Below are 21,477 nucleotides of genomic sequence, written 5' to 3'. Positions count from 1 at the left end.
GACTTGATCCAAAGTCAGACACTTTAGAGACTGAGCCAACCAGGTGCCCCAGGGCTGGTTTCTTATAAGGCTTCTCTACTTGGCTTGTAGATGGTTGTTTTCTTTTGATGTTTTCACATGGTCTTCACTGTGTGTTTGTGCCCTAGTCTCCTCTTTTTATAAGAACACCACCATATTGGATTAGGGCATACCTGTAGGACTTCATTTTACCTTAATTACCTTTTTAAAGGCCGTAGTTACAAGTATAGTCACATTATGAGTTACTGGGAATTAGGACTTCAACAATGTGAATTTTAGGGGGACACAATTCAGTTCACACCAAGTTACTTTGTTGTTTCCTTAAAATTTTCTATGTATAGGGGCGCCCGGGTGTCTCAGTTGGTTGAGCATCCGACTTCGGCTCAGGTCATGATCTCACAGTTCATGAGTTCGAGCTCCGCATCAGGCTCTGTGCTGACAGCTCAGAGCCTGGAGCCTGCTTTGGATTCTGTGTCTCTCTTTCTCTCTCTCTGCCCCTCCCCTGCTCATGCTCACTTGCTCGCTCTCTCTCTCAGAAATAAACATTTTTAAAAATGTAAAAAAAGAATTTTCTATGTATATAATCATACCATCTGTGAATAAAGATAGTTTTACTTCTTCTATTTTTAAAAAAATTAAAAAAATTTTTTTTAAGTTTACTTGGAGAGAGAGGGCATGACGGGGTGGGGGGGTTGGGCGGCAGAGAGAAGGAGAGACACAATCCCAAGCAGGCTCTGCACCATCAGCATACAGTCCAATGTGGGGCGTGAACTCACAAACCTGTGAGATCATGACCTGAGCCGAGATCAAGAGTGGGATGCTTAACCAATTGCACCACCCAGGCACCCCTACTTCTTCCATTTTAATCTACGTGTCTATTACTTCTTTTACTTATTACATTGCTAGGACCTCCAGTATTGTGCTGAATAGAAAATGTGAGAGGGGACATTCTTTTAAATAAATGTTTATTTATTTATTTTGAGAGAGAGAGTGTGTGGACAGGGGAGGGGCAGAGACAGGGGCGGGGGGGGGGGGGGTAGGGAGGAGCAGAGAGCGAGATTCCCAAGCAGACCCCGTGCTGTCAGCGCAGAGCCCGACACAGGGCTCAGTTTCACAAACTGTGAGATCATGACCTAAGCTGAAACCAAAAGTTGGATGCTTAACCGACTAAGTCACCCAGGTGGCCCTAGACCATTTACTTTTAATGTAATTATAGATATGGATGGCTTTAGATCTACCATTTTGCAATTTTTTATCCTGTCTTTTCATTGGTCAAGTTTTTCCTACAATTTTTGAATTGAGGGTGTTTAAAAATTTTATTTTATTAAAAAAATTTTTTTTAGCATTTATTCATTTTAAAGAGACAGAGTATGAGTAGGGGAGGAGCAGAGAGAAAGGGAGACACAGAATTTGAAGTCGACTCCAGGCTCTTAGCTGTCAGCACAGAGCCCAGTGCGGGACTTGGACTCACAAGCCATGAGATTGTGGCCTGAGATGAAGTCGGACACTTAACTGACTGAGCCATCCAGGCACCCCTATTTTATTTTTAAACAGCTACTTTTTTTCTTTTAAAGTTTGTTTTTTAACAGTCTCTACACCCAACATGAGGCTCAAACCCATGGCCCTGAGATCAAGAGTTGCACACTTCTTTTGACTGAGCCAGCCAGGCACCCCAGGTGTTTAAAATTTTTAATTTCATCAACTCTATTGGCTTATTAGCTATACCTGTTCATTTTTTAAGCAAATGCTCTAAGGTATACAATGTACGTCCTTAATTCATCACCTCCAGATAATATTACACTATTTTATGTACAGTGAGGAACCTTACACTACATCATCTCTTTCTTTACTTCTGACTTTGTCTCATTGTCATTAATTTTGCTTCTCTATAGAAACAACTTCCTGTAAGATTTCTTATAGTTCAAGTCTTCTGGAAACACTTACTCTCAGCTGTTATTTGTCTGAAAAATTATTTAGGTCATCTTTTTTGAAAGATAATTTTTACTGGCTATAGGATTCTAAGTTGATAGTTTTTTTCTCTCAGCACCATAAAGACATTATTCCATAGTCTTCTGGCTTATGTAGATTCTGATAAGAAATCTGTTAAAATTCTTTGTTCCTCTATGTGTAAGATGTTTAGTTGCTTTTTTATTTTTAATTGGAAATAATTTAAAATTTATAAAAATTGGGAAAAGAAATAGTATAACAAATACTCATATGCTCTAATATGATCGATCCTTTATAAACTTTCCAATACAAGTTCCAGGGTAAGGTCAGGAATTGCATTTAGTTTTTATGTTTAACCTCTGTTCTGTTTTGAGCAATTCTCTGGTTGTAATTTTTTCCTGAATTTTCTTTTGGGGAGAATGCTTCCATTTTGTCATTTTGGCTAAGTTTCTGTCTTTTGCGTGTTTTAATAGCTTGTTATGTGTCCTGCACCTGTGAGTACTACTCTATTAAAAAGGGGGTCATACACTGTCCAGGGTTGGCACTTTAGGAAGTGTTTTTGATGTATGTTGCGTGCACTCTGTTGTTGCGTTTTGGCCGCTCTATCCCACTGGTCAGTCCTCTACAAAGCTTCTCCTTGCTTATAGTGGTAGAGTGTTTGGACCTTCTACCACGTGTGCCTTGATTTGTTTGTTGAAGTTCCCTGGGCCTTCCCTGTTCCTCCAATCTGGGATACAGATACCGTGACCACTCCTCTTAGGGAAGGTCTTCAAGTTATGGTTTAGTTTTGTGTACTGGGAAAGTCAGTAATGCCAATTCCACCGAGTTTCTAGTCCTGTTTCTGGGTTGAGACTTGAAGACCATTCTTTGTTGCTGTAGCATTCAGGGTTAAGACTTACTGGAAAACTGGCTTGAGTTGTGCATAGACCTCCAAGAGTCTCGCCCGCCATCTACTTGGCCAATATGTTCCTCTCCCCAACCTTGCAAAGTAACCTTCGTCTCGTTCCTTTTGCTCTCTGGCCTTACCCTAATAGTTGCATTTCTTCCCTTGACTATTATTTGTCTTTTTTTGCTCCTTTTATCCCTCGTGCAGCAGGTTCTCTCTGGGAGAGAGAACTGATGTTCTGTATAACTCCCTGCTGGCTCTGAAGAGCTGCCTTCCTTCAGCCTCACGGGTGAAGGGCCTTTTCTAACCTCTTTTAGCTGGAGCATTTCATAGCCTTTCTGACTTTTATGTTATTGACATTTTTGAAGAATACAGTCCTTTCCAACATTCTTTTAAAAACAGAGCATTCTTGGGGCACCTAGGTAACTCAGTTGGTTGAGTGTCCGTCTCTTGATTTCAGCTCAGGTCTTTTTTTTTTTTTTTTTTTAATTTTTTTAACGTTTATTTATTTTTGAGAGACAGAGAATGAGCAAGGGAGGAACAGAGAGAGAGGGAGACACAGAATCCGAGCAGACTCCAGCCTCTGAGCTGTCAGCACAGAGCCTGACGCAGGGCTCAGACCCACAAACTGTGAGATCATGACCTGAGCGAAGTCGAACGCTTAACCAACTGAGCTGCCCAGGTACTCCCAAAGCTTGTTTTTAAGCCCCTTAAGGACAGAATAGAGTATTCTTTACTCTAGGGCTAATTTAGCCCTAGACAGACAGAATGGTCTGTCCCCTCTGGCTGGTGAGAACTTGAGTGTTTACCTGCTCTTTGAGCTTTGGGTATTGTTTGGCTTACAGCTTCTGTTCTTGTCTTGTGGATTTCACCCTCTGCATGTGCAGATTTTTGTTCAGCCAGAGTCTCAAAGAGACTTTATGCAGATCTCTTGAGCTCCCCCCTTCCCATCTTTTTTAAACTTAGCTTCCTCCTCTTTCACACTTGGCCCTTCAAATTTTATTTGCCTTGGCATTCATTTCCTGAATTCCACTTTTTGTCACTTCAACTCATTGGGATCACTGGACTCTGGGTTTCCCACTCTGTGCCACTGTCTGGAAATTGTCTCCACTCAAAAAGCCAGGATGGGGTTCAGTTTGCTTTTTTCTCCTAACGTAGGTGTCACCGTTCAGGACCATCTGTTAATCTAATGTCTAGAAACATTTGTTTTATATATTTTATCTCGTTTTTATAGTTATTGATGGCAGAAGGACAAGTGCTATGGGAGTTAATTTTCCGTGGGCTAAAGGAGATATTCTCATATATTTTGAAATTGAGATATTAATATAACATAAAATTCCCATTTTTAAAGTGCACAGTTCAGTGATATATTCACTACATTGTGCTACCATCGCCACTGTCTTAATTCCATAATATTTCCATTGCCCCCCAAAAGAAATCCCTATGCATTAAGCGTTACTCCCCATTGCCTCCTCCTCCCAAACTCTGACAACCACTCATTTACTTTCATCATGGATTTGTCTATTTTGAATATTTCATGTAAATGAAATCATATGGTACGTAGCTTTCTGTGTCTGGCATCTTTCACTTATAAAGTTTCCAAGGTTTATCCATGGTTTATCATGTAACACTACTTCATTTTTTTCTGTGGCTGAAAAATAGTCCATTGTATGGGTATATACCACATTTTGTTCCTGTATTCATCACTCGAACATTTGGGTTGTTTCCACTTTTGGGCTATTATGAACAATGCTTCTAATAATTTGTAATATGATAAACAGGGCTGGGTTTACCACTATTTGTATTCACTTATTCAACATTGAGTGACATATGAAATAGCAAGTAATTGTTGAGCTCTTGCAGTGTGCTGGATAGTGTTCCTGTGTTTATTTTGTTTAATCTGCAGTCTGTCCCTGTGTGATAGGTATTAGTATTCCATTTAACTGATGAAGAAACGGAAATTTAGGGAGGGTAACTTGCCCAAGATATTGCAGTTAGCGGGTGCTGCCATCCTAAAGTAGAGTGAATGGTACAGGGTTGTGTGCGACCTAGTAACTGCTCTAATTCATACAATGCAATATAACAAATACAGGAGGTTAGTTCTGGGAGTCACTGCAGGAAATTACGTGAGTGGTGTTGAAATTGAAATTGGCTGGCTCAGTTGGTGGAACGTGTTACTCTCGATCTCAGGGTCGGGAGTTCGAGTCCCACATTAGGCATAGAGATTACTTATAAAATGTAAAAACTATATTGAAAAAATAAAGAAATTGAAGATATTTGATGACTGCTTGTCTGTTAACCAGTTTCACCAGTCTTTCAGTGAGTGGTTTTTTTTTTATTTTTATTTTTTTAAGATTTTATTTTTAAGTAATCTCTGCATCCAGCGTGGGGCGTGAACTGGCAACACTGAGATTTAAGAGTGTCACACGCCATTGACTAAGCCAGCCAGGTGCCCCGAGCAAGTATTTCAATGAGACCAGCCTTTACTAAAATTGGATAGTAATATACATAGTATTTGAGGATTTAGAAAAAGAATAGCAAAGCCTTCCTAGTTGTGCTTGGGTTTTTCAACTTCAAATCATCTCTTATTCCCTAATTGTTTTGGTTTTGTAAGTGAATTTTTTTAATGTTTATTTATTTATTATTTTTTCGGGAGAGAGAGAGAGTGCAAGCAGGACAGGGACAGAGAGAAGGGGACAGAGGATCCCAAGCGAGCTTTATGCTGACAACAGTGAGCCCGATGTGGGACTCAAACTCGTGAACCACAAGATTATGACCTGAGCTGAAGTCAGATGCTCAACCAACTGAGCCACTCAGGTGCCCCTCTTATTCCCTAATTGTTTAAAAAAGAAGAACTTTTGTTCATTAGGGATGTCCATCTTTCATCCTGAATCAGGATGGAAGGATCTTTTTAAAGTAATTTATTAACATTATTATCAAATATTAATATTATTTTTAAAAGGTGAATTTATCCTCCTGTGTAGCCTATGCCAAATATATCAAGTCCTTTTGGGATCTCTGGGGGGGAGGGGTGAAAGGTACTATGAACTATGAGTTTATTAGTTTATATTTGTACCCTATTTAGTGTATTAGTTTCTGTTGCTGCATAGTAAATTACCTCAATCTTGGCAGCTTAAAACATACCTATCTGCCATCTCACAGTCCTGTAGTAGTTCTGTAGATCAGATGACCTGGTGGGTTCAGTGGGTTTCCTGCTTAGGGTCTTACATGGCTGAGATCAAAGTGTTGGCCAAACTGGTCTTTTTTTTTTTAATGTTTATTTATTTATTTTGAGAGAGAGAGAGTGAGCAGGGGAGGGGCAGAGAGTGAGGGAGAGACAGAGAATCCCAAGCAGGATTCAGCACAGAGCCCGATATGGGGCTCAAACTCACGAACTGTGAGATCATGATCTGAGCTGAAATCAAGAGTCCAGGCACTTAACCGACTGAGCCACCCAGGCACCCCATAAGTTTATTTATTTTAAGAGAACGAGAGATCACAAGTGGGGGAAGGGCAGAGAGAGAGGGAGAAAGAGAATCCCAAGCAGGCTCTGCACTGTCAGCACAGAGCCTGATGTGTGGCTCAATCTCATGAACCATGAGATCATGACCTGAGCCGAAATCAGTAGTTGGATGCTTAACCACCTGAGCCACCCAGATGACCCCCCAAACTGGTCTTTTATTTGGAGGCCCTGGGTAAGAATCTGTTTCCAAATGTGTTCAGGTTATTGGCAGAATTCACTTCTCTGTGGCTGTAGGCCTGAAAGCCCCATTTCCTTGACTAGCTTCTATTAAATTCCTCTTGTGTTTCAAATCTCTGACTTTTGTCATCAGAGAACCCTCTGCCTTTTTTAAGGAGCTCATGTGTATAGGTCAGGTGCATTGGGATAATCTCCCTATCTTAAGGTCAGCTGTGCCATGTAACATAGTATAATTATAGCAATGATGTCTCATCGCATCCACAAGTTCCACCCCCCAGTCAGAGGAGGAGAGGGGGTTATATGAGGCTGAGAGTCATTGAAGGCCATTCTTAGAATCCTGCCTACCACAGATATTAATTTTCATTTTTAAAAAATGTTTACTTATTTATTTTTGAGAGAGAGCCTGCGAGCAGGGGAGGGGCAGAGAGAGAGGGAGAGAGAATCCCAAGCAAGCTCCACACTGTCAGCCCAGAGCCCAACACGGCTTGAGCTCACAAACTGTGAGATCATGACCTGAGCTGAAACCAAGAGTCAGATGCTTAACCAATTGAGCCACCCAGGCCCCCCAGTTTTCATTTTTAAACATTGTTGTGAAGGTCACATTTTAGATACAGCAGATGACCTTTCTACTCCCAGGTCTCATCCTATCCTTCCCTCACCCTTCCTTGAACTCTTCTCCCTTTCAAATACTTGGCCTCTTTTCTCTTTATTTGGTAGCATGCTCGTCCTTGACCTTACCCTTGACTCTCCAAGGAAACTGAACTTACCTTTTAGAAGAGCGTTTTCTGAAATCACCTTCTTTTGTGCTGATCAATTTATAGGAAATGTTATGTCACTACAGACATTATCATGATCATCCCTGTGCTTCAACTCTCTGAGCCTGAGTATTTAATGTAGGATTTAGCTGCTCACAGACATCAACAAGGTATTTTTCATTTGTGTGATCTGCAGATAAACTGTGCCTTATTTTTTTACTCTTTCCTCTCTTGCATTAAGATTCAAAGATGTCTCACTGTGAGTTCAAGAAGTATATTAAAACCTTGTATATCTCTCAGTCATTCTATAGCTGGTAATGCTGCTATAATTCCATTTTATCTCACAGCAGGGTCCGGTAGAAAGCACATCAGTAATGAAAAACAGTAATTCAAAACTGTGTTTGGTGGAACATTCTGAGGGCTTATAGCAACAGGGGATTTCTCAGGCTGCCTGGAGAACCTGAATAGGTTATAGCTCCAGAAACTACATAATTCTGCTCACATTGTAGTGTGAAGGCTGACACTGGGCAGAAATGACTAATGGTTCTGGGTCTCCCCTCCCCCAATTGGGATTATTTTTCTGTTTAGTGTTATTCCTCTGAAGAAAATTTATATGTAAAAGCTTTGGTATATAATTTAGGATTCTTCATATATAAGGAGAGTTGTGGGATTTGTAATTATCTTATGAACTAATTTAGGAGGGAGATGGAATAATTGTCCTTGGTAGTAAGAAAACTTGTAAATTCCTGAGTCCTCCTATGGGGTAGGAAAGTAAGAAATGTTTACAAGATTCATATATTACACCATTTGGATGGCAACAGTTGTTATGAACAAGTAAATGTTTTTTGTTTACGAATTCATTCACTATTTATTAAATGTCTGCGATTTGCCAGGCTATGTATTATGTACTAACAATGGACTCCTACAGATGCCATACTCTGGCAGCAAAAATAGCGTTCTTATGGAAATAGTTATAGCACTGTGAGATAGGTGCCATTAGAAGGGACTGCAGTGGGTACCCACGGAAGAGGTTCTCCAGTGGATGAAAAAGGTTTAATGAGGGAGGCAGAGTCTTGAAGGAAGAGCAAAAGTTTATGCCAGGTTGGCAAATGGGGGATGAGCATTCTGGGCAGAGGAAATGGCACTTGCAAGGTATGGCAGCATTCTAGTCTGCTGTTTTCTGGGGAGAGTGAGGAGTTTTTTAAGATTGGAATCTAGAAAGTGGGTAGGGTAGGGAAGAGTGGGAAGGTAAATGGTATACAGGTGGTAAAAGATCTTGTGGGGGTTAAGGATTTGAGGTATATCTTATAGTCAGGAACTAGTAAAGAATTTAAGTAGGGATCATGTGATTAACTTAGCATTGTAGAAAAATAATTCTGAAGGCAGTGTGGAGAATGGATTGAGAGTTAAGGAGTGGGGTACCAAAGGCAGCTAGCAGTCAGAATCTACTGATGTAGTCTGTTGGAAAAAAAGAGACTAGATCACTGGTGTATTCAGGAGGGGACATATTCAAGAAATGTTTCAGAAGTCTTCTCTAAAGTGGGGATAACAATAGCACCTATCTTACTGTTGACATGAAGAGTAAATAAGTCAATAAATTAACGTGTTTAAGCTATATGCAGAGCATGGCACCTAGCTAGTACTGTATAAATGTTAGCTCTTTTTGTAATAATACCACGGATGACAGTATGGGAGATGAAGGAAAGCATGGCATCAGGAAGAAGCAAAGGGTCTGCCTTGAAGAGGTGGTGTACTGTTAATCCATTACTAATGTGTGAGTGATCGGTGTCTTTCTTTGGGAATAAATATAGGTTGGTAGATGGATTGTTAATTAGTGCTTACACCTTACTTATGGAGGAATAGTTAAGCTTTAAGAAAAGTAGGTTTGACTCTTCATTGTGCTCGTCAAAGACAAAAGGGATCCATTCTTTAGTGAAGGGGAGATGCTCTTTGCTCCTTTTTAATGGGGAAGAGTATTTAGTGCATTCTTTTTTTTCTGGTCAGCGTAAAATCTGATGTTTCAATATTTGTCCTTTGTTTTGCTTTTTTTTTTTAATTTCTTTTTAATGTTTATTTATTTTTGAGACAGAGAGAGAGCATGAACGGAGGAGGGTCAGAGAGAGAGGGAGACACAGAATCTGAGGCAGGGTCCAGGCTCTGAGCTGTCAGCACAGAGCCTGACGCGGGGCTCGAACTCACAGACCGTGAGATCATGACCTGAGCCGAAGTCAGATGCTTAACCGACTGAGCCACCCAGGCGCCCCTGTTTTGCTTTTTAAGTTTATTTGAGAGAGAGAGAGAGAGAGCGCGCGCACAAGAGGGGCAGAGAGAGAGGGAGAAAGAGAGAATCCCAAGCAGGCTCTGTACTGTCAGTGTGAGAAGCCCCATGTGGGGCTCGAACTCATGAACCCACAAGATTATGACCCGCGCTGAAATCAAGATCGGATGCTTAACTGACTGAGCCACCCAGGCACTCCTGTCCTTTGTTTTTAAGAATTTCCACTTTTCCTGTAATTACATCTGGACAGAATTTATAAGCCACAAGAATTCAAACTCTTTTCTGAAACTTATTCAACTGAAGATACTTTAGTATCTGAAGATATTAATACTGAAGATATTAATAACATATAGAGACTCTCAAAGTCAGCGTTTGTGAACATTCTTACATAGAAATGACTTAGCAGAGCCTAATTTAGCTCTTGATGGTGCTTTGTAAACGAGAGCAAAGATGGCATTTGTTTAGAGTGGTACATGGTCACATAAGAAGCAGGAAGAAGGGGGAGCCTGTATTTATTCCATACTGCTATGTACCAGATTTCTTTTAATCCTCAGAACAACTTTGAGAGGAAAATGTTGTCTTTTTTGTAGATAATGAAGTTGGGTTTCAGAATGATTGAGTCACACTGCTGATAGGTGGCAGAATTAGAATTTGAACGTAGGCCTGTGTGGTTGCAAAGACTAATTAATGTTCTTTTCACCAGTCTGCCTTGTTTGAATAACTTTCCGACGTGAATGAGATTTGTGTCACCTGCCCAGAAGTGATTTTATGGGATTTGGCCATTAAAAAAAGAAAGAAAATATAATGAGCACAGGGAAGGCTTCCATGTTTATTTCCTCTTTTTCTTTGCATGGAATATCAAGAAGTGAATCGGTGGATCCCTCACAAATCCTATTTTGTACTTAATTATAGGTTTTGTGGGAGCACGTAAAAAATTCTTAATACCTTTGACGTAGAGGTAAATGAGGCATCTCCTTTATGTTACAGAGGAGGAAACCGAGGTCAGAAGTTAAACGGCTTGCCTAATTACAGCTGGTTTGTAACAGAGTTGGAATTAGGACCCTAGACTCTGTATTCTGGGTTAAAGGCCTTAGCTAAAGCACAAACCTTTGTTATGCCTGGAGCTCCTAGAAGATGATATATGTGAATTTAATTGAGGATTTGTTTGTTTGTTTGTTTATGTCTCTGGCTCTCAGCATGTACTGTCAAGGCAAGTGCTTCTGGGTGGTACAGGTTTGGGTTAGATTCATAGGTGTTCTTTTCTTAACTCACATGTAACGGCCCGGAGGCTTCCCTTCTGCTTGCTGACGGCTCTGCCAGATGCACCTGATTATATCCCATCTGCGTGGAGAGGATGATTGAGTTCTACCTAGGGCTTTAAGGAAGCAGAGAGAGTGAATGCTCCATGGTGATCTAATCCATACTTCTCTCTACTGGCCTTTTCCCCAAGCTTGACATTTTTAGATTTCACTATTCTTTATTACTTGTTCATGCTGATAGCATTGCCAGCATTTCTGCCGCAGTGGAGCCCAGGTGCTGGATTAAAAATGCAATCAATGAAGGGCCTGTGATGGTGTGGTGATGGCTAATGGTAGATCATGGAGTTGCAGTTTGATGAGAGGGTTAAGGTCTTGCACCTGGGACTGCTCAGTAAGACTGTGACTTTGAACTCTGAACTGTGGGTTAGGACTGCACATATGCTTTCTGTGGAGGTAGTTTGTGCATCATTTTCTCCTTGGATGAGACCTTATCTAACAAATAAAGAAACTGAGGCTTATGGTATGGCTTAGCCATAAGAAACACTTTTTTTTCCCCTTCAATCTAGGCACACCTGCCCTAGGGAATTCTGTTACTTCACCCTTTGCTTATTCTTGTTGGGTGGAAGGTCACCACCATTAGAACTTTCAGGCGCCAGCTTGGTTGTCCAACCTAATGGAATAAAATAGTTCTAGCTCTGAGTAATGGTGAACTTGGAGCAGGGCCCAGTGTAATTAAAACCCCTGGAGTACAGAATTTGATGTTGGTCTTTGTTCATTTCAGTGAAGACGCTTGTGGCTGGGAATATGATGTATTCTGAGCAAAGAAAAATAATGGCTCTAGAGGATTATGTCACTGCCTTGAAGATTGGTTCCACATTAATTTAATTTTTTAAAGTTTATTTATTTATCTTGAGAGAGGGAACATGTGCATTGGGGGAGGGGCAGAGAGAGAGGAAGAGAGAGAATCCCAAGCAGGCTCTGTGCTGTCAGCACAGAGCCCTCTGTGGGGCTCAATCCCACAAACTGTGAGATCATGACCTGAGCCAAAAATCAAGACTTAACTGACTGCTTCACTAACTGAGCCACCCAGGGGCCTCTCATTCCACATTAAATTTAGATAATTCAGTAAGAGAAAAGGTTTTCTCAATAGATGGCATTGCTAGAATTCAGGGAGTTTCTTCATTTATTGAAAGACTGTCCAATAGGATTACATATACATTATATAACCTCCCATACGGTTAAAGACTGAAGGCTTATGACTCAGAGTTCTCCAAAAGAGTTCATATCATGTGGCCTTTAGGTATTCCATCTGTTCTTTTTCCTGCTCTTTTGTGTTCTCCATGGTCGTGTCCCCCCCCCCCCCCCCCGGTATTCAGTGTTGTCTTGGCAAGCAAACTTAGGTTGACTGAAGTGATAGGCTCTCAGAGAGTAAGGTAAGGAAAGAAAAGTTCTAGAGCTTCCTTCTGCTAGGTACTAAGATAAAAAATTTGTGTTATTTTCTTTATTTAAACAATTTTTTTTAATGTTTGTTTATTTTTGAAGGAGAGAGTGAGAGACAGACAGAACATGAGTGGGGGAGGAGCAGAGAGAGGGGGAGACACAGAATCCAAAGTGGACTCCTGGCTCCGAGCTGTCAGCACAGAGTCCGACGTGGGGCTTGAACTGACGAGCTGGTGAGATCATGACCTGAGCTGAAGTCGGACGCTTAACCAACTGAGCCACCCAGGTTCCCCAGTTTGTGCTGTTTTAAACTGTCAAGTTGGTAGTAATTTGTTACAGCAGCAATAGGATATTAATAATTTTAAACTCACAGAAAGGTTGGAAGACTAAGGACACTACCCTTTACTCATTTTCACCCGTAGTTAATATTTTACTCTATTTTAGTTTTATCATTCTCTCTTTTTTTTTTTTCTTTCTTTTTGAACTACTTTAGAGTGCATTGCAGATGTCATGGCCCTTTAACCCAGCAATCTGTGAGCAGTTCAGTTTCCCCATGTCCTTACCAACACTTGCTATTGTCTGTTTTTTTTTTTTTTTTTAATGTTTATTTATTTCTGAGAGAGAGAGAGAGACAGAGCATGAGCAGGGGAGGGGCAGAGAGAGAGGGAGACACAGAATCTGAAGCAGACTCCAGACACTGGGCTATCAGCACAGAGCCCGATGTGGGGCTGGAACTCATGAACCATGAGATCATGACCTGAGCCGAGGTTGGATGCTTAACTGACTGAGCCACCCAGGAGCCCCCTCATTTTGGTTTTGATGTGCATTTCCATGATGACTAATGATACTGAACATCTTTTCACACGTTTTTTAGTCATTAGTATATCTTCTTTGGTGAAATGTCTATTCAGATTCTTTGCTCATTTTTAAGTGGGATTATTTATCTTTTTATTATGGAATTTTAAGAATTTTTAATATATTTATATTTATCAAATATATGATTTGTAAATATTTTTCTCCAAGATATTTTTCTCTGTTTCTTGTCTTTTCATTTTTTTCTTATTTTTTATTTATTTTGAGAGAGAACACAAGAAGGAAAGGGCAGAGAGAAAGGGCTCTGCACTGTCAGCGCAGAGCCTGATGTGGGCCTCAAACCCATGAACCGCGAGATCACGACCTAAGCCAAAACCAGGAATCAGACACTTAATTGACTGAGCCACCCAGGTGCCCCTTGTCTTTTAATATTCTTTTTTTTTTAAGTTTTTTTTTTAATGTTTATTCATTTTTTTGAGAGAGAGAGAGAGAAAGAGAGAGAGAGACAGTGCAAGCAGGGGAGGAGCAGAGAGAGAGGGAGACACAGAATCTGAAGCAGGGTCCAGGCTCTGAGCTGTGAGCACGGAGCCCAATGTGGGGCTCGAACCCACAAACTGAGATCATGACCTGAGCCGAAGTCGGACGCTCAACTGACTGAGCCAGCCAGGCTCCCCTCTTTTAATTTTCTTAATGGAGTCTTTTGAAGTATGAGTTTTTGATTCTGATCAAGTTCAAGTCATCCTTTTTTTCTTTTATAGATCATGCTTTTATGGTGTCATATCAAGAAAAGGCAAATATTAATATCAATTTTCAGAGAATTATGGGATTTGCGCTATTAGTTTAATGATGAAATCCATTTATTGTGTGAGCTTTGTTGAAATGTGTAAGGATTTGCCTTTGAGTGATGATCGTATTGTCCCAGCCTCTTCTGGGTAGCTGTTACTAGTGAGGCAATATAATATTCATAAAAAGTGCAGGCCTGACTGCTTGGGTTTGAATTTTGGCTTCATCCCTTACTAGCAGTGTTGCTTTGGGAAAGTGACTTTATTTCTTTGTCTCAGTTTCCTCATCTGTAAAATGGGGATAATACATCTTTCCTCATAGGGTGTTTGTCTATGTAAAGTGCATAGGAAATGCCTGGAAGAGAGTAAGGGCTAAAAAAATATTAGCTCTTATTGCTAAGGGAGCAGTTCTCAACTGTAGTTTGGGATGGAGTTGTGCATATTGGAATCTTTTGAGGGGCTTTTTAACACTTCGCATGCCTTTCTAAAATGACAGGTTCTGCCAAAGGTTAGAGCAGCTGGGGTGACAAATACTGCACTTTGCCTTCCTTGACACATTCAAAGCTGATTGTTCCTTAAAATCACTTTCATTAAATGAGGCAATTTGGGTTGATGTGTAGAATCACAAAACTCTTCATCAGATATAAAAATAGCTCAAGCTCCATTAACACTTACAAAATGAATAATCCATTAACTCCTGTTGCCAAGGCAAAAATTAGGCAGTCTTTGGCAAACCAAGAACAGAATGTAAGCTGTGTTTGAGAAATACATTTCTCTGCCTTTGGGATGGTTTATTTGTCCAAGGATTAGAATATGGGCCCAGAACTTGCAATTCAAAATTAGAATTATAGCTTTGCTCTTGTTGGAGGAGAAGATTCTCAACTCTTTTCCTTGTCTTCATTTGCAGAATGAATGTAATAAAACTTGAGACCTACTTACCTTCAAAAGGGATTCATGGTCTGGTATATGACTAGTATCAGGATATATAAAGAATTCCATAACTCAACAATAAGAAGACAGAAAAGAATTTGCATAGACATTTCTCCAGAAGAGATGTCCAACAAAGATATGAAAAGACGATCAACGTCATAGGTGAACAAGGAAAATGCAAATCAGAATTACAGTGAGATACCATCTCACACCCACCAGGATGGCTGTAATAAAGATTTTTTTTTTTGAGAGAGAGAGAGCACGTGCACATGCGCACACAAGCATGGGAAGGGCAGAGGGAGAGAGAGAATGTGAAGCAGGCTCCATGCCCAGCACAGAGCCCAATGTGGGGCTTGATCTCACAATTGTGAGCTCATGACCTGAGTGGAAATCAAGAGTCAGATGCTTAACCAACTGAACCACCCCAGGCACCCCTAAAAGGAAAGTAGTAAGTGTTGGCAAAGGTGGAGAGAAATAGGTACCGTTGTACAGTAATGCTAAGAATGTAAAATGACTCAGCTGTTGTAGAAATCAGTTTGGTGGTTCCTCAAAAAATTAAGCATAGAATTACCACATGACCCACCGGTTCCACTCTTAGGTATATACCCAAAAGAATTGAAAACATGGTGGCACAGAAACTTGTACATGAATGTTATAGCAGCATTATTTATAATATCTGTAAGATGGAAACGACACAAACGGCCATCAAGGGATGAATGAATAAACCAGTTATTTTATATATACAATGGAATATTATTCAGCCATAAAAAGGAATGAACTACCAATATGTGGTACAACTTGGATGAGCTTTGAGTACTTGCTAAGTGAAAGAAGCCAGGCATGAAAGTCATATATATTATATGATTCCTTTTATATGCTATATCCAGAATAGGCAAATCAAAAGAGACAGAAAGCAAATTAGAGGTTATCAGGGGATGAATGATGGAGATCGGGAAGTGATTCTTTAATGATTATAGAATGTTTTTATGGGGTGAAAAAAGTTTTGAAAGTAAAGAGAGCTGATGGTTGCATAACATTGTGAATACAGTAAATATCACTGACTTTTACACTTTAAGTTCATTTGTTTTGGAAGAGAGAGCATGAGCAGGGGAGGGGCAGAGATAGAGAGGAAGAGAGAGAATCCCAAGCAGGTTCTGTGCTGTCAGCCTGAAGTCTGATGTGGGGCTCAAACTCAGGAACTGTTGAGATTGTGACCTGAGCTGAAATCAAGAGTTGGACGGTGAACCGACTGAGCCACCCAGGTGCTCCTCACGTCATTTTTTTTTAAAGGAAGATATAGGAGCATATTTACTATTTTTGCTACCCAGAGACAAATGTTTTATTTAAAGTGCAGGGAATGATGAATGACACAAAAGGATAGCTATATTTGATGTGGCAACTCCAGTTGTCTAGATATTTCTCCAGATTCATTTTTCACTCATCTCTTTGCTTGGGAGAATTTATTCTTAATACATAGTATTTTACCTGGAAATACTACAGTGTCTGCTAAGATAGAAGCAACATTTTTTATAAAGAGTATATTGTTCTTTGGGGAATCCCATAAAAGGCCTGGTTGCTCTGGGCCTCACAAAGCTGATAAAGGAGCAAAAGATATTCTGAGAGCCTACGTTTAGATGGCATTCTGTTTTTCCTGGGCATGCCATTATATCAGGCTGTCCGTTCCTTTTTTACAAAACAATTTTTCTTGAGGGGAATTTCACATAACACAAAATTAGCCATTTTAAAGTGAATGATTGAATGGCATTTAGTGCGTTTACAGAGTTGTGCATCTACCAGCTCCATATTATTCGGAAACATTTTCATCACCCCAAGAGGAAATTCTGTATCCATTAAATACATCCTTGCCAGCATTTGTTATTTTCTACTTTTTTGATTATAGCCAGCCTACTGGGTATGAAATGGTATCTTATGGTTTTGATTTGCATTCCCCTAATGACTCATGAAGTTACCATCTTTATGTGCTTGTTAGCCATTTGTATTTCTTCTTTGGAAAAATGACTACTTAAGTTCATTTTATATTTTAAAAATTGGGTTTTTTTTTTAGTTGTGTTCTTTATATATTATAGATATACACCCTCATCAGATACATGGTTTGCAAATATTTCTGTCATTCTGTAGGTTGTCTTTTTACTTCCTTGATAGTGTCTTTTGATACACAAAAGTTTTTAATTTAGGTGAAGTCTCATTTGTCTAGTTCTTTCTTTTGTTGCCCATACCATTCATGTCATATCTAACAATCCATTGCCAAGTCCAAGGTCATTAAGATTTTCCCCTAAGAAAACTCTTTCTTCTAAGGGTTTTATAATTTTAGCTTTTATATTTAGATCATTGATCCGTTTTGATGTAATTTTTGTATGTGGTAGAGGTTGGGGTCCAACTTCATTTGTTTGCATGTGGTTATTGAGTTGTCCCAGCACCATTTGTTGATGAGGCTCTTCTTTCTCCATTAAATTGACTTGGCACCTGGTTGAAAATCTGTTGGTCATAGATGCATGGGCTTATCTCTGGACTCTAAATTGTATTCCTGCAATTTACTTTTTTTTTTTTTAATGTTTATTTATTTTTGAGAGCAAGAGATACAGAGCACAAGCTGGGGAGGGGCAGAGAGAGCCAGCGACACAGAATCCAAAGCAGGCTCCACGCTCCCAGCTGTCAGCACAGAGCCTGATGCAGTGCTTGAACCCACAAGCTGCAAGATCATGACCTGAGCCGAAGTCGGACGCTTAACCTACTGAGCTGCCCAGGCACCCCTCCTGCCATTTACTTTTATGTGGGCTGAGTTTCTTATTTTTCTCCCTTTGATAACAGGATCATGGGATTGATAGCACCATTTTCCAGAATCCCAGAAAGCTTCACCTAACTATTGGAATGTTGGTACTTTTGAGTGAGCAAGAGATCCAGCAGACGTGTGAGATGCTACAGCAGTGTAAAGAGGAATTCATTGAGTGAGTAATCTACAGGAATGGGGAAGGGTGGTCACCTCGTACTGGCTTCTTTTTGGTGTCACAGACTTGTTTTTGCACTAGGGAGCTGAGTCACACGGCAGCAAGATTTGTCGACTCACCCAGTTGTTAACACTTAACCATTGGAACGTTGTCTGAAAAGCTTAAAATGGATTTAAAGCATGTATTTACAAAATTTTATGGAAAGACTCTACCTTAAATTTTACTTGGTCAGTAGGCAAATTTTGTTCTTAATAGGACATCCCAGGGGCGCCTGGGTGGCTCAGTCGGTTAAGCATCCGACTTCAGCTCAGGTCACGATCTCACGGTCCGTGAGTTCGAGCCCCGCGTCGGGCTCTGGGCTGATGGCTCAGAGCCTGGAGCCTGCTTCCCATTCTGTGTCTCCCTCTCTCTCTGCCCTTCCCCCATTCATGCTCTGTCTCTCTCTGTCTCAAAAATAAATAAACGTTAAAAAAAAAAAAATTAAAAAAAAAAATAGGACATCCCATTATTTTCTCCAAAAGGAAATTCTCTTCATTATCTGTTGAACAGGATAGACTACTGTATTCATTTTTTGTGTGTGCTGCGGAACACATTATTACAAGCTTGGTGCTTAGAACCATGCAAATTTATTATCTTCAAGTTTTTTGGGGTAGATGTCTGACATGGCTTTCACTGGGTTAAAATCAAAGTGTCTGCGAGGCTGTGTTCCTTTCTGGGGGCTCAGGGGAGGAGTTCATTTGCTTGCGCTTCACGCCCATCTCCTAGAGGTCACTCCCATCCTTTGGCTAGTGACCAAATCCTCTGTCTTCATCATCTTCATCATCTTCATCATCTTCATCACTAGCTGCACTGCATCTCTCCGACCCTTCTGTTACTGCTTCTCTATCTCTGGCCGTAGTAGGGACAGGTTCACTGCTTTTAAGGACGCGTGAATTTGACTGAACACACCCAGATAATTCAGGATAATCATCCTGTCTAAAACTCCTTAACCTTGATCGCATCTGCAAAAGTCTGTCTGCCATGTAAGGTAGCGTATTTACAAATTCCAGAGAATAAGACATGAACATCTCTGGAGGGCCATTATTCTGTTACCACAGTAACTCAAACATTACATAAATAACATGATTCCCTACTGAGGTGTTTATTGTATTTCAGAAATGCACTTTAATTTTCTTTTTTAAATACAGGTAGTATTGTTTGAGTCGGTAAGGATACCAAAAACTGTCCAAGCAGTCTGTTTTGGCTTGGGGAAAGCATTGCTATTCTGGGGGTAGAGTTCTTTTTACTATAAAATGTTAATTTACATGTACATCTGACCTAACAGCTTTATTTTAAAGAATCATCTCTTCCCTACCCTTTACTCCTTTTACTTAAGACTGACGAAGAGTAAGAGAAATTTGAAAACTAAATAACTTGAAGAGCTTTTTTGGTCACTTATAATATTCAGGTCCCATACTATTTTTTTTTAATTAAAAAAAATTTTTTTTAACGTTTATTTATTTTTGAGACAGAGACAGAGCATGAACGGGGGAGGGTCAGAGAGAGAGGGAGACACAGAATCTGAAACAGGCTCCAGGCTCTGAGCTGTCAGCACAGAGCCTGATGCGGGGCTCAAACTCACAGACCGCAAGATCATGACCTGAGCCAAAGTCAGACGCTTAACCGACTGAGCCACCCAGGCACCCCAATTTTTTTTAACTTTTATTTACTTTTGAGAGAGAGAGAGAGAGAGAAAGACACAGAGTGCAAGCGAGTGAGGGGCAGAGAGAGAGGGAGACACAGAATCCGAAGCAGGCTCCAGGCTCCGTGCTGTCGATACAGAGCCTGACCACGGGGCTCAAACTCCTGAACCATGAGATCATGACCTGAGCCGAAGTCAGACGCCTAACTGAGCCACCCAGTCGCCCCTAGGTCCCATACTATTTTTTTAATGTTTTCTTATTTATTTTTGAGAGACAGAGATTGATAGAGAGAGAGGGAGAGAACAAGTAAGCAGAGAGAGGGGGAGAGAGAGAATCCCAAGCAGACTCTGCACTGTTAGTGTGGAGCTCTATGCAGCGCTTAAACTCATGAACCGCGAGATCATGACCTGAGCCGAAATCAAGAGTGGAATGCTCAACAGACTGAGCCCCCCAGGCGCCCCCCCCATACTATTTTGATATGGCCTTGTAGAAGTGGGTTACCTAGTTCATTGGGTAAGGCAAGGTAAAAGGGTTACATTTTCTTATATATGCTGTAAATAAAACTATGTAATAGGGTGACTTGTTTGTGGGCCATTTCTTTACAGTTTTGAAGACAAGGTATTTTTCTTGAGCAAAATCATAAGCTGACTGGGTTTGCAGTCTGCAAAGAATACTTCTTTGTCTTGATCTTTGCTCACTGATGGACCTAACTGTTCTCTCTCCATCTTAACCTAACATTCAAAATCATTGTTTGTAATTAGATATTTGCAATTTCCTTGCATACGATACAACTTTATGCTTTACCTTACAAAGCAGAACAATTTTATCTGGTTTAGGAATTAGTCCTGATACTTTAACTTATTTCCAGATCATGTTTTGCCAAACGAAACGGAAAGCAGCTGCACTTTCTTGGCTGCCATGAGGGTAATCCTGCTAAGAAAAATTTAAAGGTAGATAAATTATTTGTTTAGGGAAGTGTTTGTTTTCTTACCTGTGAAAATCAGGCCACAGGTTTTTAATCACTGAAGCTTTATCCTGAGCTATGTGAGGATTTAGCTGAGTTCTTCCCTTTTATGTCTCCTGGTGCCTTTTGTGACTAAATGCCAAATCTGAGCCCTTTAAGCATGTCAGGGTTGGTGTGCATAGGAAATGAAGAGCAGCCTTAATAGTTCCTAAGAATTTTTGACATGACAGGATGAAAACAGTAATTGTAGTTTTTCAAATTCAGCAAAGCTTTTGAAATAGGACAGAGTTACACTGCCAAAAATCTGCAGTGCAGGCAAAAATTTTTTTGAAGAGGCTTTTTTCAAAAAGCTGAAAAGATTTGAAACCAGCTAGTAAAGCAACCCCTCCCCCCGCCAGCCCTCTTCTCCTACTTTCTCCTCTGCCACACATACTTGTTTAAAAAGCACATAGTGCAAAATTAACTTATTTCTGAGGAGAATGAGACTCAGAATTGGCTGTTTAGGTTGGTTAGAAGTGCCTTGTTTCCCTAACAAGGGAAAAATGTCTCCTAAAAATACATACATATAGCCACACACACACTTACAGCCCTGGTGAGTAGAATTCTCATTTAACTTTTTTATCCATACTCTTTGATCTTAGCTTTTGTACTTGATGTACTTAGATTGTCAGCAAATAGTGGCTTTTCTTTTTTTTTGAAATGTTTGTTTATTTCTTTTGAGATGGGGGAGGGGCAGAAGGGGGGGGGGAGAGAATCCGAATCAGGTCCCATGCTGTCAGCACAGAGCCTCACAGGGGGCTGGATCTCCTGGGGTTCAATCTCCTGAACCCTGACTTCATGACCTGAGAATAGTGGCATTTCTTTTTTTTTTTTTTTTTTTTTTTTTTTGGGTATATAAAATATATAAAAAAGTTTTATTTTTTTTTTTTATTTTTTATTTTTTTATTTTTTAATATATGAAATTTACTGTCAAATTGGTTTCCATACAACACCCAGTGCTCATCCCAAAAGGTGCCCTCCTCGATACCCATCACCCACCCTGCCCTCCCTCCCACCC

The 21,477-nt window shown here is 40.2% G+C and overlaps 1 protein-coding gene across 3 annotated transcripts in view; it reads left to right on the top strand.

Annotated features, from left to right (window-relative positions):
• The window catches only part of ASCC1 (activating signal cointegrator 1 complex subunit 1), a 106,137-nt gene that overhangs the window by 27,769 nt on the left and 56,891 nt on the right, over positions 1-21,477 (top strand). For all 3 annotated transcript variants that reach the window (XM_049645191.1, XM_049645192.1, XM_049645193.1), the window contains exon 6: positions 17,638-17,774. In XM_049645191.1, the coding sequence (XP_049501148.1) occupies positions 17,638-17,774 (137 nt within the window). The remainder of the gene's footprint in view (positions 1-17,637; positions 17,775-21,477) is intronic.

The sequence above is a fragment of the Panthera uncia genome, chromosome D2 (assembly GCF_023721935.1).
Source record: "Panthera uncia isolate 11264 chromosome D2, Puncia_PCG_1.0, whole genome shotgun sequence".
NCBI classification, from domain to species: domain Eukaryota; kingdom Metazoa; phylum Chordata; class Mammalia; order Carnivora; family Felidae; genus Panthera; species Panthera uncia.
Note: the sequence above shows the minus strand (reverse complement) of the source record. Positions and strands in the feature narration are given on the sequence as shown.